This window comes from Lissotriton vulgaris, chromosome 7 (genome assembly GCF_964263255.1).
Source record: "Lissotriton vulgaris chromosome 7, aLisVul1.2, whole genome shotgun sequence".
Lineage (NCBI taxonomy): Eukaryota > Metazoa > Chordata > Amphibia > Caudata > Salamandridae > Lissotriton > Lissotriton vulgaris.
The window spans coordinates 1,765,678,791-1,765,704,504 of record NC_141695.1 but is presented as its reverse complement, the minus strand read 5'-3'; the positions used below and the strand labels follow the sequence as shown (position 1 = coordinate 1,765,704,504).

The window sequence follows — 25,714 nt, the reverse complement described above, 5'->3', positions numbered from 1 at the left end:
GCTACGTCGCGGCCAGCACAGCGTCGCGGCCGGCGCTACTTTCAGGGCACTACTTTTTTTTAAAGTTATATTTACGTTTTTTTTTTCATTTTTTATCGCCTATGTCCATCTGCACACCCTGACAATTTCTACAATTTATCGGGTGTGTGGATTGGCGCTGTGGTTCCCGAGTTTACCTGGCTCAAAGGTGTGTGTTCTCTCTTTATAATAGTAGTATAGATATAGATTTATTTTACTGTACTGCACAAAGTCCGGAAAAAAACTCACTCTGAATCATCGTCAAAAGGAACTGGAGGAACCAACAGGTCCCAAAGACTGACCTATTGGCTTCGCTAGTGCTCATTTCTCTTTGGCCTTTCTTTAGTATCACATAACTGAACTCATCTCTGTGTCCTCCGCTTATCCTCCTCTTCTGTGGCTTATGCCTTTGACTCCTCCTCTCCCAAATATTATCCATATGGCTTTGTTATCAATGCAGAATTTCAAATCCTACCAGAGTCAACACACGCTGTTACTGTAAGGGGTATTGTATGAAGCGAAGAGCCTGGAGCCCAACCATCAATTACCATTTGCAGGCTTGATTTTCAATAACTGTAGCTGCATCCTAATTGGCCACTATACGTCTGACATCACTTCCTTTTAAATTTCTGCAACACAGACAAAGCGCTAAATACTTTAGTTTACTTGTCTTTGTCCACTACTGGAGCTGTATTTCTACCTTTATTAACACTATTTTTATCATTTCATTTCAACATTTAAGTTGCTTTCTATCGTTTCATATTGGCATTGAATTTTTTTGCCCACATGCATCGTCATTGCTTTTTGCTTACGCATTGTATCACTGTAATTGTGCTTCGGAAAACTTATTTTCGGCTATAGCTTTTTAGGCAAAACAGGGTATTTTTTTCCACATGCATCAGCATTGCCTCACTTTTTTTAGCGTTTCATCTCGGCATTTTTTTTTCTGCACCCATTGGTATTGCTTCAGGTTCTTTTTATCATTTCAAATCGGCATATATATTTATTTGTTTTCCACATGCATCAGCATTGCTTCACCTTTTTTTTATTGTTTCTAATTGGCATTTTTTTCCTGCGCGCTTCGGCAAAAGACATAGGCGAGACCTATTGGCTTTGCCAATGCTTATTATTTTTCCAGGTCAATCCATTACGTACCAACGAATTGAATAAAATACCCTCTCATAATTAACAGTACTGAGACACAGCAAAACTGCAGGAGCATTCGCTTTACAAAACAAGTTATCTCCCTTTCCCCTGGTTTGCCTCATCAGTTCTTCTATGGTCTGCCTCTTTCTCAGTTTTTTTTACTGCTACTGCTGTAATTTTCTTCAAGCCTTTTTATATACCCTATTTCATCGTGTTTTTATTGTTGTTCTTCCACTGCTCTCCCAGCTCATTCGATGCTTTTCCTATAATTCTTTTCAAAATGTTTATCATTCCTCTACCTCAACGTTCTACCCGGCCTGCTCTCTTCTGTCTCTTGAAATACATCCCTCTTTCATTTTCCTACCTCTCTCTTTCTCCACGTGTCACTCCCGCTCACCATCCAGAGAGCTCGCACTCCCCTCCCCACCACCCCCACAAATCGAACCTAAACGGGTTGCAGGCAGATCTAAAATTGTCTGATCACGAAGATAAAGCGCGCCGCGCTAGTCACTGGTCCAAGAAAAGGCATCTGATTTGGTAAATAAGCGCAAATCATCCTGGAAAACAATAGCGGCTCCGCATGTCACATATTGACAGCTCGGGAAGACTGCTACTCCATGGTGCCGGTGCTCGGAATATTGAAAATAAATGGAAATGAAGGTTAGGGATAGTGTTATTAACTCACAACGAATGGCATCTCCTGGAGAGGATAGAAGCGGGCCAGCTACAGGGAGGGGGATTTCTGTAATGACTCCTCCCGCCCGTGCCTCTGTGCACACCCGCTCCGACTCCCTCCCGCCCTGACTCCCTCCCGCATTTACCTTACCTGAGCTGCCGCTTCTACCCACGCTCCTCACTTCACCTCTGCTCGTCATCACGCACGTCACGGCCAGCGCTACGTCGCGGCCAGCACAGCGTCGCGGCCGGCGCTACTTTCAGGGCACTACTTTTTTTTAAAAGTAATATTTTTAAATTTACGTTTTATTGGGGTTTTTTTTCGCCCATGTCCATCTGCACACCCTGACAATTTCTACAATGTATCGGGTGTGTGGATTGGCGCTGTGGTTCCCAAGTTTACCTGGCTCAAAGGTGTGTGTTCTCTCTTTATAATAGTAGTATAGATAAGACACCGACCTTATCATGAGACTCCCAATCAACATCACCTCTGCCTGCTTCAACATCCTGCACATGCTCAGAAAGATCTTCAAGTGGCTGCCATTGGACACCAGAGAGACCGCCCCCCCAGGCCCTGGTCGCGAGGAGATTGGACTACGGTGAATGCCCTCAATGTCGGCATCTCTACCCACCTCACAAACAAGCTCCAAACCATACAAAGTGCAGCTGCAAGACAGGCACTTAACCTTCCCTGCAGCAACCACATCACATCACACCTCTGAGAACTCTACTGGCTCTCCTGCAAGGGACTGCACATGACACACCCTGCCTACCTCAACTGCTGACTACATTTCCATTTATTGACCCTGAACCTTTGCCTGGCTTTTCTCACACTCACACACACCCATGAGATTCTCTGAGGCAGGACAGGAGGCCGCTCCTTTTCCTAGCTGGCAGCAAAGAGGTGGAACTCCCTCTGCCAGGACATCAGAGCAGCCCCCACACTTATGAGTTCTGCAAGAAACTGAAGACTTGGCTTTGGTACCAGTTCTCTAGGATGCCCGCACCTACTCACCCCTGGATACTCTCATGTGTGATTAGTTTGCGCTTTTCAAATCCTTGTCACATCACAGTGTATTACACAAGTAGTGACTATCAAATGTAAAGTTCCTGGTAGCTATAGCAAAAAGTAAATAAATGACTGGAATAACTTGCCAACTTTCGGTTGTGACTATCTTTGGTGAAAGACTGTGTACAAATAGTGCACCTTTCCTGGCAGTCTGCTCAATTATGACACCTCCCTTGTGTCTGTGCATCCAAACACTATGATTACACACCTGTCATGACTCCACACTTGTTTCTAATACACAGTGTCTGCACCGACTTTCCTTTTGATATTTTCACTTGTAAAATGTCAGGGGTGAAATTAAGCACAAACCTTGTTACATTAATCATTGAGACCTGTGGACCTGTGTGCTGTCCACGCAGAGCACTGCAGTATGCATGCAAGCCATTATGTTATGCCCATGAACCAATTTATTATACAGGGAAACAAATAGAGTACGCCTACAAAAGAGTATATTGGGCATGTAATCTGTAATACATTGACCAGTGTTTGCAATGCATACACCAGTACACCAAACAGACACAGCAGTGACCTGTTAACATAAATTATTATATTGGGAACATAAATTAATATGTTGGGTTCACCTTAAACTGTATGCTTGTTAGGCAAAGCTATCTGCTTGGTTAGAGCATCAGCAGCCTGCCTGTGTGTTAACCAGTATACTGATCACTCAGACCAGTGTTCCTGTACAACAATGATATAAACGGATCCATTTTCAATGTGAACCACTGAGAAGGATATAAACCAATATATTTCACATATGAAGTAATTGAATGTTGCCCTGTTTGCCACCTCGTATCAAATCTCGTTCCTGCATCCTCCATCCAGGATCCAGGTCTGCAAGAGAACTTTCCTGGGTAGGATGTCCATTTAATCCCCCCTCCATGTTAGGTCGGTAAGATTCACCCTTTGACTGTTTCTATAATCTACCCTTGTGTATGTGTTCAGGCATCCCCTGCACTTTTACTCTCCCCTGCTGGTCCACATAGGGTAGGACTCAGTGCTGCAGACATATTGATACTGATATATATTGACTGAATGATTGATACGAAGGAAGGTTTCTGGGAACACTTTCGGTACTTCACAGAGAAGAGCCTCAGCACTCCTGCCCTTCTTTGGATTCACCAGGTTTGGACACTGGGGAGCAAATTTACGTTTCCAGCAGGGATGCGCCAGGAAAGATGCGTGACGCAATTTTACCCTTGCGCCACCACAGATGCGCCGCATTTACAATGCGGCGCATCATGGTGCAAGGACAAATGGATGCGTGGCGCATCTGCCGGCATAAGGTTGGCGCAGTGCTGGAGTTGTGTTGCGGGCGAGACGCAACTCCAGCACTGTGCCAACCTGGCCTATCCTCAACATGGTGCGTAATACCTTACTCCTGTTTCAAGCAGGTGCAAGTTTTGCCGCAGCGACGTCAGAAAAGTGACTGTGTGAAATCTTGTAGATTTCACTCAGTCACTTTTCTGAGGTGTTCCTGCAACGGAACCCCCCCCCCTGCGCCACAACGCCCACATGAAACCTGATGCAAGTTTCATGTGGCGCAGGGCTAAACAACGTGACACATCTCCCTAGATGCATCACGTTGCAAATAGGGCGCAACATGGTGAATGGTTTACGCCGCTGCTGCGTCACAAAAGTGACACAACAGCGGCACAAATGTGGCGCACAGGGCTTGTAAATCTGCCCCTGGATTTCTCATCTAAGCTTGTCATCTACTGAACACATGACATTGCATCAGGAACCAGACACATCTCTGGTTGATGGGGGTGGTTAAATCGAGACAAATGTCAATGCGTGTTTCCTGTATCACAAGATTCACATTCACATCCGCACTCTCTCTTCTTTTCATATGCCGGTGAACAAATGTGTTAAATAAACTTCTTTACTCAATTGTTTGACTGTTCATTTCATTTCATTTAATTCTCATGAAATTTTTTCATTTTTCATTTTCCTTATTACTTCAGTAATTTAGTGATTGTACATTGCCCGATGCATTTCGAGCTACACAGCTCTTCCTCAGGGGACTTTAAATCTGAAAACAAATACATTCCTTTACTAATGGTGTACCAGACTTGTTTACGACAAGCAATTTCATATTGGCAGTCAAAATACTCAAACATTTACTTTAAACCGATGCAAATTGCAAGTGAGATCACAATTCTCAAGTTCCCCAGCGTGCAAAAAAGAACTCGAGCTGGTTTTTAACCTTATGTCCCAGTGTTTGAATGAATAGTTGAATAAATAAATAAACGCGTGTGTTTTTGTCAACACTACCATGTAACTGACCTGTACCCTTGTAAGTAGGTCTGTGTGCTAAAAGGAAAAAGAAAATGACATTCTTATAGTCTAACTGAAAAAAGGGTTCTTTGAATAAATTGCGCGAGCGTGTCACTCCCATAAGGGGTTCTATCCTTCTCTTACCGTGTATCTGGATGTACGATATTCCGATGGTGGCCCCTCGGCGTGCGTCGTTCTATCTGCAGAATCTCTATGGTCGAGACAAAGGCATGTAGTCAGATGGTGGTCCACTGGGAGGTAATAAAAAGTCATTGGAATGTAGTTTAACATCAGTAGGCGTTATGCATCGCTAAACGGTGGTATCTTAGCTCCTAAAGTGGTACGGCTACATGCAAAGCTTCAGAATATTAACCACTAGGTCAATAGTCAACCCTCACAGTGGAGTTTCTATCAGCAACCAAGCAATGTCTTCTGTTAAAGCTGGCTAAAAGTTTGGAATCTATGAGAACCCTCAGATAAGAGGGAATATACACGGATTCCAGAATTATTCAATTTCTAAACATTGCACAGCACCAGTCTAAATAGCGCATTGAAGTCTACTGTCCTACCAGACTGGGCAAGAGAGACTGAATGAGCAATTGACTGACTAAGGCAATTATTTCACGTTCCTTATCAGGGGGTTTTCTTCACCTCACTTTAGCTTACTTGGGTTCAAAGCACATCAGGTAGGTCACAAAAGTAAAGAAACTATTTAAAGATCACCTAACCTGTTGTGGTTTAGCTTAACCAATCAGGCAGTCTATCTGTAAAAACAGAATTGTCAATTGTGAGAAGCCAACAGAGGCCTAAACCAAGATGCATCAGAGTATAGTTGAGGAGAGGAGATAGGCTGTCTCTCCATCCATCTGTCTTACTGGAGCAGCCAGCACCGTCCATCTGTCTTACTGGAGCAGCCATCACCATCCGTCTGTCTTCCTGGAGCAACCAACAATATCTATCTATCTAACTGGACCAACCACAAGCATCCATCTCTCTCACTGTAACAGCCAACACCGTCCATCTGTCTTACTGGAGCAACCAACAACATCCATCCATCTGTCTTACTGGAACAACCAACAGCATCCATCAGTCTCATTGGAACAGCCACCACCATCTATCTGTCTTACTGGAACAGCCAACACATCCATGTGTCTCATAGGAGCAGCCAACACCATCCATCTGGGTTGCTGGAAAAGCCAGCACCATCTATCTCTCTTACTGGAGCAACCCACACCATACATCTGTCTTACTTATACAGCGACCACCATTCACCTGTCTTACTGGAGCAACCAACACCATTCATCCGTCTTAATGGACCAACCAACGGCATCCATCGGTCTTACTGGAACAGCCAACACCATCCATCTGTCTTACTGGAACAGCCAACACCATCCATCTGTCTTACTGAGACAGCCGACACCATCCAGCTGTCTTTCTGGAGCAGCCAACATCATCCATCTGTATCACTGGAGCAGCCAACACCATCCATCTGTCTTACCGAAGCAGCAAACACCAACCACCAGTCTCACTGGAACAGCCAACACTATCCATCTGTCTTACCGTAGCAGCCAACATGAACCACCAGTCTTACTGGAGCAGCCAACACCATCCATCTGTGTTACTGGAGCAGCCAACACCATCCATCTGTCTTACTGGAATGGTCACCACCATCCATATGTCTCATAGGAGCAGCCAAGACCATCCTTCTGTTTTACTGGAACAGCCAACACCATCCATCTGCCTCATTGGAGCAGCCAACACCACTTGTCTGTCTTACTGGAGCAGCCAACATCATCCAACGATCTTACTGGAGAACCCACATCTGTCTTACTGGAACAGCCAGCACCATCCATCTGTGTTAAAAAGTGTAGCGACCACCACCCACCTGTCTTACTGGAGCAACCAACACCATTCATCCGTCTTAATGGACCAACCAACGGCATCCATCTGTCTTACTGGAACAGCCAACACCATCCATCTGTCTTACTGAGACAGCCGACACCCTCCAGCTGTCTTTCTGGAGCAGCCAACATCATCCATCTGTATCACTGGAGCAGCCAACACCATTCATCTGTCTTACTGTAGTAGCCAACATCAACCACCAGTCTCACTGGAACAGCCAACACCATTCATCTGTCTTACCAAAGCAGCAAACACCAACCACCAGTCTCACTGGAACAGCCAACACCATCCATCTGTCTTACTGTAGTAGCCAACATCAACCACCAGTCTCACTGGAACAGCCAACACCATCCATCTGTCTTACCGTAGCAGCCAACATCAACCACCAGTCTTACTGGAGCAGCCAACACCATCCACCTGTGTTACTGGAGCAGCCAACACCAACCATCTGTGTTACTGGAACAGCCAGCACCATCCATCTATCTCACTGGAACAGTCATCACCATCCATGTGTCTCACTGCAACAGCCAACACCATCCATCTGTCTTACTGGAATGGTCACCACCATCCATATGTCTCATAGGAGCAGCCAAGACCATCCTTATGTTTTACTGGAACAGCCAACACCATCCATCTGTCTTACTGGAATGGTCGCCACCATCCATATGTCTCATGGGAGCAGCCAAGACCATCCTTATGTTTTACTGGAACAGCCAACACCATCCATCTGTCTTACTGGAATGGTCACCACCATCCATATGTCTCATAGGAGCAGCCAAGACCATCCTTATGTTTTACTGGAACAGCCAACACCATCCATCTGCCTCATTGGAGCAGCCAACACCACTTGTCTGTCTTACTGGAGCAGCCAACATCATCCAACGATCTTACTGGAGCACCCAACACCATCCATCTGTTTTACTGGAACAGCCAGCACCATCCATCTGTGTTAAAAAGTGTAGGGCTAAACCATGAGCCCTGGGGAACCCCCCCATCCAATGTCATGGTACACGATTTATAGGAGCCTAGAATAACCTTTTGGATCCTGTTGGAAAGGAAAGTTGAAAGCCACTGTACTGCTCCTCCATGGATACCTATCTCATGAAGCCTACCAAGTTACCTGGGATGAGATACAATTTCAAACGCTGGAGACAAGTCCTGCAGCACCAACATAGATGGTAAATTAGCATTGGTAGAGCATATGATGTGGTCAGTGACCCCTACCAGAGCTGTCTCTGTGCTATGTGATGCTCTGAAGCCGGACTTTGATGAGTCGAGGATACTATTTGCCTCATTTTATTTTATAAGTAGTTTATGTATATGCTTCTCCAATATCTTCCCATTGAAAGGGAGCAGTTTTTTATTTATTTTATTTGGAAAGTTTTATATAACGCAAACGTGACTCTTGGGTACCAGAGCGCTTCACAGATACATATACATGAGGCAGGTTAGAGATACATCTTGCATAGCATAACCATTCAGTGAATGAGGTAGGTAGGTAAAGAGCTATATAGTAAACGTTTTACACTGATATGACATAGGTTAGGTATACGTCTATAAGGTAATATAGCATAAAATATGTACAATGGCGTGGTAAATTTAGGCTAGTACTTGACATCGGCATTTACATATCTATACTACTATTATAAAGAGAGAACACACACCTTTGAGCCAGGTAAACTCGGGAACCACAGCGCCAATCCACACACCCGATACATTGTAGAAATTGTCAGGGTGTGCAGATGGACATGGGCAAAAAAAACCCCCAATAAAACGTAAATTTAAAAATATTACTTTAAAAAAAAAGTAGTGCCCTGAAAGTAGCGCCGGCCGCGACGCTGTGCTGGCCGCGACGTAGCGCTGGCCGTGACGTGCGTGATGACGAGCTGCAGTGAAGTGAGGAGCGTGGGAAGAAGCGGCGGCTCAGCTAAGGTAAATGCGGGAGGGAGTCAGGGCGGGAGGGGAGTCGGAGCGGGTGTGCACAGAGGCACGGGCGGGAGGAGTCATTACAGAAATCCCCCTCCCTGTAGCTGGCCCGCTTCTATCCTCTCCAGGAGATGCCATTCGTTGTGAGTTAATAACACTATCCCTAACCTTCATTTCCATTTATTTTCAATATTCCGAGCACCGGCACCATGGAGTAGCAGTCTTCCCGAGCTGTCAATATGTGACATGCGGAGCCGCTATTGTTTCCCCGGATGATTTGCGCTTATTTACCAAATCAGATGCCTTTTCTTGGACCAGTGACTAGCGCGTCGCGCTTTATCTCCGTGATCTGACAATTTTAGATCTGCCTGCAACCCGTTTAGGTTCGATTTGTGGGGGTGGTGGGGAGGGGAGTGCGAGCTCTCTGGATGGTGAGCGGGAGTGACACGTGGAGAAAGAGAGAGGTAGGAAAATGAAAGAGGGATGTATTTCAAGAGACAGATAAGAGCAGGCCGGGTAGAACGTTGAGGTAGAGGAATGATAAACATTTTGAAAAGAATTACAGGAAAAGCATCGAATGAGCTGGGAGAGCAGTGGAAGAACAACAATAAAAACACGATGAAATAGGGTATATAAAAAGGCTTGAAGAAAATTACAGCAGTAGCAGTAAAAAAAACGGAGAAAGAGGCAGAGCATAGAAGAACTGATGAGGCAAACCAGGGGAAAGAGGGGAGATAACTTGTTTTGTAAAGCGAATGCTCCTGCAGTTTTGCTGTGTCTCAGTACTGTTAATTATGAGAGGGTATTTTATTCAATTCGTTGGTACGTAATGGATTGACCTGGAAAAATAATAAGCATTGGCAAAGCCAATAGGTCTCGCCTATGTCTTTTGCCGAAGCGCGCAGGAAAAAAATGCCAATTAGAAACAATAAAAAAAAGGTGAAGCAATGCTGATGCATGTGGAAAACAAATAAATATATATGCCGATTTGAAATGATAAAAAGAACCTGAAGCAATACCAATGGGTGCAGAAAAAAAAATGCCGAGATGAAACGCTAAAAAAAGTGAGGCAATGCTGATGCATGTGGAAAAAAATACCCTGTTTTGCCTAAAAAGCTATAGCCGAAAATAAGTTTTCCGAAGCACAATTACAGTGATACAATGCGTAAGCAAAAAGCAATGACGATGCATGTGGGCAAAAAAATTCAATGCCAATATGAAACGATAGAAAGCAACTTAAATGTTGAAATGAAATGATAAAAATAGTGTTAATAAAGGTAGAAATACAGCTCCAGTAGTGGACAAAGACAAGTAAACTAAAGTATTTAGCGCTTTGTCTGTGTTGCAGAAATTTAAAAGGAAGTGATGTCAGACGTATAGTGGCCAATTAGGATGCAGCTACAGTTATTGAAAATCAAGCCTGCAAATGGTAATTGATGGTTGGGCTCCAGGCTCTTCGCTTCATACAATACCCATTACAGTAACAGCGTGTGTTGACTCTGGTAGGATTTGAAATTCTGCATTGATAACAAAGCCATATGGATAATATTTGGGAGAGGAGGAGTCAAAGGCATAAGCCACAGAAGAGGAGGATAAGCGGAGGACACAGAGATGAGTTCAGTTATGTGATACTAAAGAAAGGCCAAAGAGAAATGAGCACTAGCGAAGCCAATAGGTCAGTCTTTGGGACCTGTTGGTTCCTCCAGTTCCTTTTGACGATGATTCAGAGTGAGTTTTTTTCCGGACTTTGTGCAGTACAGTAAAATAAATCTATATCTATACTACTATTATAAAGAGAGAACACACACCTTTGAGCCAGGTAAACTCGGGAACCACAGCGCCAATCCACACACCCGATAAATTGTAGAAATTGTCAGGGTGTGCAGATGGACATAGGCGATAAAAAATGAAAAAAAAAACGTAAATATAACTTTAAAAAAAAGTAGTGCCCTGAAAGTAGCGCCGGCCGCGACGCTGTGCTGGCCGCGACGTAGCGCTGGCCGTGACGTGCGTGATGACGAGCGGAGGTGAAGTGAGGAGCGTGGGGAGAAGCGGCGCCTCAGGTGCGTCATGACGAGCGGCGGACATGGAGCTGCGATGAAGTGAGGAGCGCTGGCAGGAAGCGGCAGCTCAGGTAAGGTAAATGCGGGAGAGAGTCAGGGCGGGTGGGAGTCAGGGCGAGAGGGAGTCAGGGCGAGAGGGAGTCAGGGCGAGAGGGAGTCAGGGCGAGAGGGAGTCAGGGCGGGAGGGAGTCAGGGCGGGAGGGAGTCAGGGCGGGAGGGAGTCGGGGCGGGAGGGAGTCAGGGCGGGAGGGAGTCGGGGCGGGAGGGAGTCGGGGCGGGAGGGAGTCGGGGCGGGAGGGAGTCGGGGCGGGAGGGAGTCGGGGCGGGAGGGAGTCGGAGCGGGTGTGCACAGAGGCACGGGCGGGAGAGAGTCCAGGAGGGAAGGGGTCGGGAGCGGGTGTGCACAGAGGGACGGGCACGCAAGCATCAAATGCTGCCCCCAGCCCCTTTCTGCCCCAGGCAACGCTGGGGCGGGCTGCTAGTTTTTATATAATTTCAGTCTATGTCTATCTTCAAGGTGACCATAAAAGTTATTCTACTTGTCTACTGTACTGTAAATTGTACTCCAATAAACAATAGTTCAGAATTGTCTTTATCTGTGCCTTCTTTCTCCAGATTCTGGGTAGGTATAGCGCAGCTAGGTTATCCCCAGTATAAGTAGTGACTTTCTCTTTTCTTCCATTTGTTGTTCCGTTTTAGCACAGCTATGTCGCGGTGTCGGTGATGTCCTTTCTTGCCTACGTAAGGAACTTACTCATTAGGAAGATCTTAGCTTCCCTCTTGAATGTTGCAGTGTTTGTAATTTTCCTAATATTTGAAGGGAGTGAGTTCCATATTCTGGGGGCTGCCCCAGAGAAAGCTCTGTCGTATGTTTTCTTCTTCCGGAAGATGGGTGGTCTCAGCAACAGCTCCTTGGCACTCCTGGCTGGTCTGCCTCCTCCAGATAGCTCAATCTTCTGAGCCAGGTATCTTGGTGTTTTGTAGTGGAGCGCTTTGTGGGTGATACGTGCCATTTTAAGTTGGATTCTGGTTTCGTATGGTAGCCAGTTTAACGATTTCAGGTGTGGCGTAATATGATCGAATTTCCTCGATCCGGTGATGAGTCTTGCAGCTGCATTGAGGTATGCTTTTAGTGGTGCCGTGGAAATTTTTGGCAGACCTGCTAAGGTTGTACATCCATATTCCATCCTTGAGATAACTAAGGATTGTACTGCCAATTTGAGATCTGCCATAGAGAGGAACTGTTTCACTTTCCTAATGTAGTTCAAGTGAAAGCGGGCATTTTTTGCCATTGATTTGATATGGGCTTTTATGTCTATGTTCTTATCCAATGTGATTCCTAATGATTTCGCTGAGTCCACTAGAGTAGGAGTGCAGTTTAGTTCTGTGATCAATTTGGTCCATTCTTTCACTTCTGTGTGGTTCTTTGGTGGAGAGATTAACAGGAACTGTGCATTTAACTTCAGATGTTTGCTGGTCAACCAGCTTGATGACATTTTTGAGGCCTCATTCATTAACATGATATCTTCCAGAGATGCGATCTTGATGTATATCTGCGTGTCGTCTGCATACATATGACACAATATGTTTGCGTCTCTGAGAATTTCTGTCAGAGGTTCGACATACAGGTTGAAAAGTGAAGGAGATAGTGTAGATCCTTGAGGGACTCCGATCAAATTAGAACATGATGGGGATAGTGTCTGGCTCAATCAATCAATCAATCATAGCATTTGTATAGCGCACTACTCACCCGGAGGGTCTCAAGGCGCTTGGGGGAAGGGGGGTCTGCTATTGTTTGAACAGCCAGGTCTTGAGTTGTCTCCTGAAGGCGAGATGGTCCTGGGTCAGCCGGAGGTGGGTGGGGAGGGAGTTCCATTTCTTGGCCGCCAGGTAGGAGAAGGATCTTCCTCCGGCGGTGGCTCTTCAGATGCGTGGTACGGTGGCGAGGGCGAGGCTTGTCGAGCGTAGCTGGCGGGTGGGCGTGTAGAAGGTCAAGCGGTCGTTGAGGTACTTGGGGCCCAGCTCATGGAGGGACTTGTGTGCGTGGGTGAGGAGTCTGAACGTGATTCTCTTGCTGACGGGGAGCCAGTGCAGGTCCCTCAGGTGTCTGCGTCGGGGGATGTCCAGGATGAGTCGGGCGGAGGCGTTCTGGATGCGTTGGAGTCTTTTCTGTAGCTTGGCTGTGGTTCAGGCATAGAGGGTGTTTCCGTAGTCCATTCGGCTTGTGACGAGTGCCTGGGTGACCGTCTTCCTGGTTTCGGTCGGGATCCATCAGAAGATCTTACGGAGCGTGCGTAGGGTGTTGAAGCATGATGAGGAGACGGCATTGGCTGACCAAAAACCTTTGAGTTCTATTTTGAAGGAAGGATTCAAACCATTTCAGCACATTTCCTACATTCCCATCCTGTTATGCAGCCTGCTTAGTAATTTTTCATGATTTACAGTGTCGAATGCAGATGACAGGTCAAGAAGGACTAGAAGACATGTTCTATTAAGACATACCCCCCAGGATATAGCGGCATGGATTAGCAAATTTAGCGGCACAAAAATGGAAATTTAGCGGCACAAATATGGAAATTTAGCGGCAATTTTGCGGCATTTTATGTGGCCATTTTTCCTACAACAAACACAGATATCTTAGTTTTTTTAGTTACTTAACAACATGAAGCTATGTATATTTGGTTTCTTTACAATGTAGACACTTTGGGGCAGATTTACAAGCCCCTTGCGCTGCTTTTACGCCGCCGTTGCGTCACTTTTGTGACGCAGCGGCGGCGCAAAAGATGCACCATGGTGCAGGGTATTTACTACGTGACGCATCTCCCAGATGCGTCACGTTACAAAGCCTTGCGCCAGAAGAGGCGTACCATTGCAGGTCAGTTTGTGTCTTGCAATAGCCTTAGAGCTTGGTGCCACTGTACCTGCTGCACTAATGATGGCTATACCTATCGCCCCTTTTATTAGTAAGCACGTTAAATAGTACAGTGTATTTTGAACACGACCTGATATCCCACCGGATGCCCATTCAACAGACCTAAACACTAGAGAAAGAGAAGTCAAAACCGCCAAGTGGTCACTTGTTAAACAGTAGCGAACTGCATGTTGGTACTTGTAGTTTTGTTGCAAAATGTCAGCCTGCAAATCGTCTCAGATTTAAAAGCGGGGACTGATTGAAGTTGACACCCATGACATGGGGCCACTTGACGCCCGTGTTAAATTTCTCGCCTCTGGGATTTTTCCCATGGCTCACTCCCAGGGGGAAATGGTCTGCAATAGGTGAGCTCAACCCTCTGACTTCATCCCTTGTCCAGCGCGCCTCTGCAGATACCTGTCCCGTGTGCGCCTCAGCTCTCTCGGCTGAGTGGTTCTGTCTGTTTATCTTGAGGGACAGACATCTCTGCACGGCGCTCCGTCTCCAAGCCAGCGAATAGGGTGACCAACTGGCATTGGTGCAAATTCAGGACGGTGAGTGTAAAAATTCAGGACAAAGGGTCAAAATTCAGGACACAAATTCAGGACAGGAGCTCAAAATTCAGGACAAAACTTCAGGACAATAGGTACGTTTTACAGACACATCAGAGGTCGCGCAATAGTACATAAGTAAGCCCAGCCATTTCCAAACATATTCAACCGTTTGCAAACCTATCCATCATGTATCCTTCCATCTATCATTTCACTCATCCATCCCTTCATCCATCCCTTCATCCATCCCCTCATCCATCCTTTCACTCATCTCCATTATCCATCCACCCTTTCACCCTATCCATCTGTACACTTATCCATCCACTCTTCATCCCATCCATCCATTCACTCATCCATTCAGCCATTTACCCTTTCACCAATCCAGCCATCCTTTCACTTACTAATCCTTCCACCCATCCACTATTTTAGTCATCCATCCATCCTCCCTTTCTCTCTCCATCGACCCTTTCACTTAGCCATCCTTCCTTCCATCCATCCTTTCACCCACCCATCATCCATCCATCCATCCATCCATCTGTCCTTCCCCTCATCATCCATCCTTCCCCTCATCACCCATCCATCCTTCTCCTCATCCATCCATCCTTCCCCTCCATCCATCCATCCATCCATCCTTCTCCTCATCCATCCATCCTTCCCCTCCATCCATCCATCCATCCATCCTTCTCCTCATCCCTCCATCCATCCATCCATCCATCCTTCTCCTCATCCATACATCCTTCCCCTCCCTCCATCCATCCATCCTTCCCCTCACCCATCCATCCTTCCCCACCATCCATCCATCCATCCATCCTTCACCTCATCCATCATCCTTCCCCTCATCCATCTTTCCCCTCATCCATCATCCAGCTACCCTTCCATTTCTTTATTTTCTCAAATTATAGACTGCATGTTTGAAGAACCGAGGTTTGCTTACAATTTAGTGACAGTAATTACGCTCTGTAACCTCATCTCTCCCCAGCCCCTCTTTCATCTGCTGGCGCGTGCTGCCCTCCTGGGACCCTGTGACCTCTGCGGCTGGCCCCTCTCGGGCTCTCCGTGGCTGGATAGCTGAACCTGTCTGCTCCTTAACAAGCACGTGCGAGGTGGGATCAATGGGGCGCAGGCTAGCCACTGAAAGGTGCTTTTATCTGATAATTAGCATCAACTTGGAGACAAATTGATTGTTGGCTCAGGTAACAAGAGGGAAATGGCAGTTGCGGATTCCACCATCAGGCAGGGCTGTTTGCATGTGAATAGATGTCTGCTCCTGAACCTGCAGCCCCTCCCTCTCAGTCACCTTCGAAGCACCTCTTAACAGGTCATCAAGGGCTGGAGGTGTGAGGGTTGCAATCCCGCTGTGCCTCTCCAATGCTGCTGATAAAGCAGACCCCCCAGGATATAGCGAAAAATGCCGCGATTTCTACAAAAATGCCGATTTCGCAGGCATTTTTGTAAAAATCGCGGCATTTTTTAAAAAGTGTCGATTTCGCGGCAAATCGCGAAATCGCGACATCCTGGAGGGTCTGTTAAGATCTAGGACCAGTAACGCATCAACAACGATATGTAGGATCGCTGTTTCTTTGCTGTGGCCTGTTCTGAATCCCGATTGGCAGTCGGCCGATAGCATGAAATTAGCGATGTGATGGCTCAGTTGGTTTTGTACACATTTTTCGATTAATTTGGCAAGTAATGGAATATTGGTAACTGGGCGAAAGTTATTAGGATCTGCTGGGTCCGCTGTTGGTTTTTTGATGATGGGGACAATTTGGCCTGTTTTTAAGCACTCTGGAAGGATCCCTTGAGAAAGCGAGGCATTTATTATTTTGGTCCATATTGGGATGACGATGTGGTGGATTTTTTATAGACATTTGGCAGGAAGTGGGTCATTATAGTGGTTATTCGGTTTAATATCCGATACTGTTTTGGCAATAGTATTCTGATCATATAGCTTGAAGGTATCCCAATGCGCTTTGTTTTTTGCTTCATCGTGGTTGATTGTCAGGGTGGTATTATTCAGTCTGTGTGGTTGGTTGGGCAGGTTGTCCGCTGCCATTTTGAGCTAGAGCAAGCTCAAGATGGCAGCAAGATTGGTCAATGCCAAATTGGCTTTTTTTCGGTGTCTGACCTGAGCTCAGTGGCATATTTAAAACATGAGGGGGCTCCCATGCAAGATATGCTGAATGGGCCCTCACATCAGTAGGGGCTGAGGACCTCCCTCCAGTATGACTAAGCCTGGCCCCCTGCACACTGCGGTGGCTGCAGGGGCCTTCATTACACCTCTGCCTGAGCTACCTTCCAGTACGATGGAATAGTCCTGATTTGATAGAGAGATTGAACAGGGAACACATTGAAGGGGCAAGCAGATTAGCAAGGTCAGGCAAAATTCGGGGGGGGGCAGAATTTTAAGGGAGAGCCTGACTTAGTTGAGACAAGGATTTTCTGAATTGTCTCTGGTGTAGAACATAAAAATTTGCTTGGGCTGGTAGCACAATTAGGGATAGGTTCACAAAAGGCGAGCTCCTCACAAGCCTGATCAAGTGGACTAGAGAAAGTCTGATAAATCATTTTGATTTTGTCTTCAAAATGGTTAAGTAAAGGAGTCACAAAGTGTTTGTGGAGCATTTATTTCTTGGGAGCATGCTTCAAAATTTATAAAAGTATTAAGCACATTAAAAACGGCTTTGGAAGAGTTTTTGTCTCTGCAATTTGGTTTGATATAAGCGATTTATGGGCTATCTTGAAGTTGAGATTGTATAGGTTTAAGGATACTTTATAAGCGTCCATATTGGATACATTATTAGTCGGATGCCATTGTCTTTCATAAGGTGCATGGGGTCTATGTACCCGATTGTCGTAAGGTATGAGGGGCTATTTTATCAAATTCCGACTAGAGAGCTCTGTTGTAGTCAGGAAGGGTTTGATCGACATCGAAGTCATCTGACAGGGACACTTAAGTTCAATACCTTAGCCACAGAATCAGGGGAGATTATCGACCACTGTTGAGACATGTTTTATAACGCGTATTTGTTTTTCCTGTCACATTATACTTAGGGATCTGAAAACAGATGAGTGAGTGGTCTGACCAGAGTAAAGATGTGGGTGGTTTGCAAATGAATGGTGAGAAGGTGGTAAAAATGAGGTCCAGAGTCTGAGCTGCAACATGAGTTGCTCTGTTAACTTATCGGAACAGACCAAAGGGCAGATTTACAAGCCCCTTGCGCCTCTTTTACGCAGCTGTTGCGTCACTTTTGTGACACAGCGGCGTCACATTGTAAAGTCCGGTGCAGGAACGCCTTCTAAAAGTGGCTGAGAGAAATCTACAAGATTGCACTCAGTCACTTTTAGGGCCATGCTGCGTCAAAACCCCGCGCCTGCTTGAAGCAGGCGTAAGGATTGACGCAGCATGTTACAGATAGGGCACCCCCGAGCCTTGCTGGAGCTGTGTCACGCTTGCGACGCAACTCCAGCAATGCGGCGAATTTCCGCCGGGGATGCGTCATGCATCTGCCCACCTGAGCACCACGGGGCACCGCATTGTAAATACGGCACATCAGTGGTGGCGCACGGGTTGGAAGATGCATCGCAACTCTTCTGGCGCATCTCTGCTAATTAGCAGAGATGCGCCAGAAGTCATAAATCTGACCCCAAGTGTTGCTAGGTTGGAAAATAGTTGACAAGTCTCAGAGGAATCTTACCCATGGTAATTGAAGTCTCCCAACAAGAGGAACTGTTGTGCTGCAAGCACACAGGGCACAATATATTCCAGTTGGCTTTGACTAAACTCTTTTTTTGGTCCAGGCGGACGGTAGACTAAAGCGCTTTTCCAACTTACTATGGTAGAGAGTTGGGCTTGAATATGCATATTTCTGACCCATGTCCCATGGCAGCATCAATGGTAATGCCTGATATTTACAGTGAAATGAAGCAGCAGAAATGCGGTGTGAAAGGCTATATATAAACAAGGTATTATTAGTAGTGGGTTAACACTATTCTGCTTTCTTAACTTTGGCAAGGGTTTGTAGAGTTTTTGAATTTAAATCAATTGGATGTTATGTATATGGTTGCCTATAGTATTTGTTAAACATCTACTTTATGGATTGGGTTTGCTAATTTGAAGGTATAATGAGCTTCTCCCTGTTAAAGATATTTGTAGAGTGCTTTCTCTATAGACAGGTGTTCCAATGGGTCCAGCATTTTGTTGAGTTTGTTGAGTTCATTGAGTTGGATGGTCTGAGGTCCAGTGCTTGTCTAGAAGAGCACTTTGATAGGAAGCTACATTTCTGTGATTCAATGTTGTGCATTTGACTGTGTGACATGTTTCAATGCATTTTATTTGGATGGTTCTAAGATGTATGTTGACCCTGTCTGGGGGCGTTGCTGTTGAGTTGAAGCATCTTGAAAGAATAAAGCTTTGTTGGGGCCTGTCAACCGTGTTCAGATTCAGAAAGGGAACTATAATCATTGTAGGAAAGATGTTCCATAATGAATATTGTTCAGTGGAAGAGGCTTTTCGGTGTCCAGAGTTAGCTGATGTGTGTATGTCTAGTTCATACTGCATTGGTGGTTTTGTGGTGTTGGGTATTTGTGTTGTAGAACATGATTAGCTGCACTACATGGCAGACCCAAGGCACCTTGGTGGTGGTAGAGGAAGGTTGGATGAGGGGTATGTAGTGGTTAGACCAAGAAAGGAGAGTGTTCACACACGCATGAACGAGGAAGTGTGCGTCATATGAGCGAGGACGTGCGTGTGATGAAGGAATATGGACTTGTCTGGGAATTAAAATTGGAAGATATTCAAGTAGTGTGATACTATCCTCAAAGAATAGGACGCAAAACATCTTCTACACGTTTCCAGTATATTCCCTCACTTTCTAATGTTAATTCAAGTTTAGCATTTAGATTTACTAGAACCCTGTTTCCTTTATGAATTGGGAATTCTGGGCTTCAGAAAATGTGTCTTTAATCTGGTAAGCACATTAATTTCACCTGCTACTAAAAATGCAACTTGGTTATTTCTAAGTCAACAGTATCCCTCGTTGTGCAGGAATCCTCTCACACATGCAGGGTGAGTCTGGACCCAGTGATGGAACACAAATGAGATGTTTGTGGGTCTTTTACTCTGTGCTCACCTCTCGTGCCAGCCAGGTGACCAGAGGTGGGGTATGACTGCTCTCGCTTCATCTAGTCACTTGGGGACCAGGGGTGGGGTATGGCTGCTCTCGCTTCATCTAGTCACCTGGTGACCAGAGGTGTGGTATGGCTGCTCTCTCTTCATCTAGTCACCTGGTGACCAGAGGTGTGGTATGGCTGCTCTCTCTTCATCTAGTCACCTGGTGACCAGGGGTGGGGTATGGCTGCTCTCTCTTCATCTAGTCACGGTGACCAGAGGTGGGGTATGGCTGCTCTCTCTTCATCTAGTCACGGTGACCAGAGGTGGGATATGGCTGCTCTCTCTTCATCTAGTCACCTGGTGTCCAGGGGTGGGATATGACTGTTCTCTCTTCATCTAGTCACCTGGTGACCGGAGGTGGGGTATGGCTTCTCTCTCTTCATCTAGTCACCTGGTGATCAGAGGTGGGGTATGGCTGCTCTCTCTTCATCCAGTCACCTGGTGACCAGAGGTGGGGTATGGCTGCTCTCTCTTCATCTAGTCACCTGGTGACCAGAGGTGGGGTATGGCTGCTCTCCCTTCATCTAGTCACCTGGTGACCAGAGGTGGGATATGACTGTTCTCTCTTCATCTAGTCACCTGGTGACCGGAGGTGGGGTATGGCTTCTCTCTCTTCATCTAGTCACCTGGTGATCAGAGGTGGGGTATGGCTGCTCTCTCTTCATCCAGTCACCTGGTGACCAGAGGTGGGGTATGGCTGCTCTCTCTTCATCTAGTCACCTGGTGACCAGAGGTGGGGTATGGCTGCTCTCCCTTCATCTAGTCACCTGGTGACCAGAGGTGGGGTATGGCTGCTCTCTCTTCATCTACTCACCTGGTAACCGGAGTTGGGGTATGGCTGCTCTCTCTTCATCTAGTCACCTGGTGACCAGAGGTGGGGTATGGCTGCTTTCGATTCATCTAGTCATGTGGTGACTGGGGGTGGGGTATGGCTGCTCTCCCTCTTCATCTAGTCATCTGGTGACCAGGGGTGGGGTATGGCTGCTCTCTTTCATCTAGTCACCTGGTGACCAGAGGTGGGGTATGGCTGCTCTCTCTTCATCTAGTCACCTGATGACCAGGGGTGGGGTATGGCTGCTCTCTCTTCATCTAGGCACCTGGTAACTAGGGGTGGGGTATGGCTGCTCTCCCTCTTCATCTAGTCATCTGGTGACCAGGGGTGGGGTATGGCTGCTCTCCCTCCTCATCTAGTCACCTGGTGACCAGAGGTGGGGTATGGCTGCTCTCTCTTCATCTAGGCACCTGGTGACCAGGGGTGGGGTATGGCTGCTCTCTCTTCATCTAGGCACCTGGTGACCACTTCTCATCTTTTTTCCCACAGGCGCAGTCCCCTGATGCAGACCACACTTACATGGTAAGACAAATGCAAAGCGTCTCTCAGCAGAGAATGGTGTTTCTGATTGCTTGGATTAATGCTATTTCTTGATGTCACCTGAGGATCCTAGTTCAAACCAGGTCACCTCTGTAAGTGTAATGCAATCCGGGGGGTGGTTAATAAGGCCTGGGATCTGGATTAACCTGTCATGGATATCTAAGCTTACACAACATAATCTTATGAACTGACACTGGACAATACTCTACCTTATAGATTGTAGAATAGTTTTAGAAAATATAATTTCATGACAAGGTTGTGTTTATGGTAACAATATTTTGTATTTAACTATTTAAAGGCCTTTCAGCACTGTAGGACTAAAAAGAGGGACTGTTAACAGGAAGAGCTAAATATTACCGACCTGTAGGAATAAAAAGAGGGACTGTTAATAGGAGGAGCTAAATATTACCGACCTGTAGGAATAAAAAGAGGGTCTGTTTATAGGAAGAGCTAAATATAACCGACCTGTAGGAATAAAAAGAGGGACTGTTTATAGGAAGAGCTAAATATTACCGGCCTGTAGGAATAAAAGAGGGACTGTTAATAGGAGGAGCTAAATATTACCGACCTGTAGGAGTAAAAAGAGGGACTGTTTATAGGAAGAGCTAAATATTACCGGCCTGTAGGAATAAAAAGAGGGACTGTTTATAGGAAGAGCTAAATATTACCAGGTCTGAAGTAAGAACTTTGGAAACTAGCAAAGAATTGGCAACAAGTGTGCGCTCAAAGGTGAGATGTTTCACAAGATGACAACATTCCCTGAGAAGCATCCTACCTCAGAGTTGGGTCTCTGCTGTGGGGGAGTAGAGTGTGGACTGCACCAGTTGTACGCTTAGAGGTGTTGTGTTCTATAAGACAACCTTCCCTGAGAAGCACGGGGCCTTAGAGTTGGGTCTCTATTGTTGGGAAATGCAGCGTGAACTCCACCATTTGCATGTTCAGAGGTGAGATGTTCCACAAGATGGCTGTCTGAGTGTCTTCATTAAAAGCTGCTTACATTTGGATCTCTGCTGTAAGGAACTAGAGCGTGGACCGTTCCTCATGCATGTCCAAGGCGAGATGTTCCACAAGATGACTCCATCATTGAGAAGTAGCCCACCTAACAGTTGGATCTCTTTTGTAGGTTAGTAGAAAGTGGACCCCTACTCAGACAAGAAGGGTTAACTAGTCATCAGTTTGAGATGAGCTCAATGAACGGCTTTATAAACCAGGTAGAGGCCGTATCCACACAGAGGGTCTGTCCTCACTTTGTCCTGATGCTGGTGGAAGCCTATGATCAAGGACCGTAGGAGATTCCATTCCACTGTTCATCCACTCACTGAAATCACTCCTATTCAGGGACATGTGAAATACAAGCCTCCTCTCATTTACTTCAAGAATACAATAACATAACAATAACATAATAAAAGAGAGACAATATAGCAAATAGAATGGAGGAAACAAACAAAATAAATGCCACAGAACAAAAGTCAGAGTAAGACTGCTCATCTCAATACAACCCAGGTATGTATCTTCTGAAGATGTCTTAATACTGTCTCTTTTGTTTGCAGGCATTAAAGCATGGAGATCAGGGAACATACGACCACCTGCAAAGGTAAGCAATGGGAAACGTCACATTCTTCTCCTCACTGCAATATCGGCACTATCTTCAGCCGCATAGAAAAGCCATCAAAAAGCCCAGCATCACACGAATGAAAAGAATGACTGAGGCGATAGACCACTCTGGGGGAGGGGGGGTAGATATATTATTTTTAGCACAGCACAACAGAGCAGCTAAAGTATGAATTTAAAATGGCCTGCTACTGCTGTCCTCCTCTGCACAGAAGCTCTTAAAGTCTGCCTAGTGAACCGCACAACCTTTGCACTATGGTGCACAGATGTGTGCATGCTCTTTTGCATAAGATGTATACTGGAAGCCTACTCTTCCAGGAAAACATTCTGGCCTAGATTTACTGACAGTTGAGGCAGTGCAGCAAGGCAAGTTGCTGAGCTGTGTTATGTGAACAGGAGAGAGCTGAACTGCACCAGAAAAGGCCCTTTAATTGCTGAGACCTGGCATGCAACATTCTCTGTCCTATCATGTGTGGGCTTAGGGAGACTGGATTTGGGGATAGGTTCACAGACTGAGCAGCAATGGCTATACCATCCTCTGACAATGTCCTGTACCTATGTCCTAAGGACTTCATTTAGGGGCAACCTCTGACTGTAATGTTTGTCTTTACATCAGTGGCCGTAACTGAGGGGGGGGGAAGCATGAGGCAGACCAGAAGCAGTCTCCAACAATAAGGACACTGCACCTGCTTCCTAATGTATCCACTGAGGGGCAGAGAAAGGACGTACAAAGGCTATAAGTTAATTGTACAACCTCAGTGGATCAGCACAGAGTAAGGCTCAGCACCAACCTCACATTGGGGACAGAACTTCCTGATGAGCACCTTGGAGGGCAGTATGCGTATGAGAATAATAAAATGTGGGCAATTGTGGCTTTCACTAGTAGACTGTGGTCTGGCAAAAGCAAAAGGCATGTCTGTCGGTACCTGTCCTCGCCTGCATTGCGCCCAGCACCAGGGGCCTTGGCCCTCCCGTCACCCTCCACTACACTGCTGAGGGGGTCTTGAACCTAGACCTCACACACCGAAACAACAACTGCTGCACCGCCTCCCCACAAGCAACCAAAGGACCCTTCGCCTGCCGCCATTGCTGTTTCTCATGCAATACAAGATCACCAATCTACACAAGATCCCGCACCACACCTCCTCTAAAGGCCACATACAACCCAGAACTTTTCCAATGTATCTAGTCTGATCCCTCTGCAAACAGGCCATGGCAATCTCCTTAAACCCGGACAGCTACCAGATGATACGCTGCGACTGCACTAACAAACACAGTGTAGGTATTGCCATTATCTTCAAGGAAACCAACCGATCCATCACCACTAAAGTGAGACCACACACCTCTCATAGATTACCTCAACTTCTATCTAGAGACCAATGCCAAGACAACAATAAGAGGCACCCTCGTATACAGACACCCGGAACCTTGACCAGCTTTCTGCAATGCCATCTTCAACCTTATCGCCCCCCCTAGCCATCGAGTCCTACCACTGCGTCCTACTCAGCGACCTCAATTTCTACATCGATGAGCCCAATAACTCTACTACCCTACTGGAGATCCTGAACAACTTTGGGCTCACCCAGCAAAATATCCTCAAGCAGATTGCCTGGTTCCTTACAGGATACAACCAGAGCGTCTGGCTGCCTCCCTTCACGTATGAACCCAAGAAAATTGTAAGCGCATACCCCAAGGATGATCCCTCAGCACCACCTTGTTCAACAGCTACATGACCCACCTCGCAGACATTGCCAGATCACGCAACCTCAACATAATTTCCTATGCAGACGCCACTCAACTTATCCACCTGCTCACCAAAGGCCCCTCCACCACCAGAACAAACTTCTGCAACGCCATGACCAATGTAGCCCACTGTATGAGAGACAATTGCCTTCAACTCAGTTCTGATAAGACAGATGTGCTGATCTACGGGAAAAACACTTCTATAACTAACCACAGCTGATGGCCAGCAGAACCCTTCCTACACCCAGGCCAACAGATTATGCACAAAATCTAGGCAGCATCCTCGACACTGAACTGACCAGGAAACATGAAAGTCAATGCAGTGGCCTCCTTCTGCTTTCACACCCTCTGCACACTCTGCAGACTATTCAGATGGATTCCAGTCAACATCAGAAAGAACATCACTCAGGGCCTCGCCACTAGCCGCCTGATTACAGCAACACACTTTATGCCGGAATCTCCACCTGTCTCCTCAGGAGACTACAGACCATACAGAATGCTGCAGTCAGACTCATCCTGGACCTTTCCAAATGCACCCAACTCACTTCCATCTTGGAAATCTCCACTGGCTCCCCTTCCAGAAGAGATGCCAGTTGAAGATCCTCACGCACACCTACAAAGGCCTACACGGTCGAGGACCGTCCTACATCAACCACCGACTCAACTTCCATCTACCTGCAAGACACTTGCGCTCCCTCTCAATAGCCCTTTTGCCCACCCACTGCATTCTTCACAGCTGCAGCGGGGGCCGCACCTTCTCCTACATTACTGCCAAGACCTGGGACGACCTGCCCCTCCAAACCAAACAAAATGCCCCCTGGCAGACTTCAGAAAGAAACCCAAGACCTGGCTTTTCGATGGATACCTCCCACCCCAGTGCCCAGATACCTCCCAGGGGTGACAGTGCTGTGCTTTACAAATACTGATTGATTGATTGATAACTATAACTAATCTTTAACCTTTGTTTTTTTTAATTTAATTACTGTTGATATAAAAAATATGTTGTGGAGTGTTGTCGAGTGGAGAGTTGTAAAGTATTCTTGTGTAGTGTGATAGAGTAGAGTGGGTTGAAGTGGCATAGAGTTCGTAACTATAACTTATCCTCGACTTTTTTTATTTTTTTTATTTCAGAGTTAAAATAAAAATAAAAGTAGAGAGTAGAGTTGTAAAGTGTATCCATCCTTCTTCCTATAACATTTTTTAAGGTAAAACAATAAAGAGCTCATATTCCCACCAAGGTAGTCTCTTTATATTTACATGCACCACATTCTTTAGTG

At 46.1% G+C, this 25,714-nt stretch overlaps 1 protein-coding gene across 2 annotated transcripts in view; it reads left to right on the top strand.

Moving 5' to 3' along the window:
- Positions 1–25,714, top strand: part of LOC147706621 (cell adhesion molecule CEACAM8-like) — a 129,068-nt gene that overhangs the window by 81,139 nt on the left and 22,215 nt on the right. For both annotated transcript variants that reach the window (XM_086933112.1, XM_086933111.1), the window contains 2 exons: positions 21,033–21,065; positions 22,634–22,677. In XM_086933112.1, coding sequence (XP_086789238.1) covers positions 21,033–21,065; positions 22,634–22,677 — 77 coding nt within the window. The remainder of the gene's footprint in view (positions 1–21,032; positions 21,066–22,633; positions 22,678–25,714) is intronic.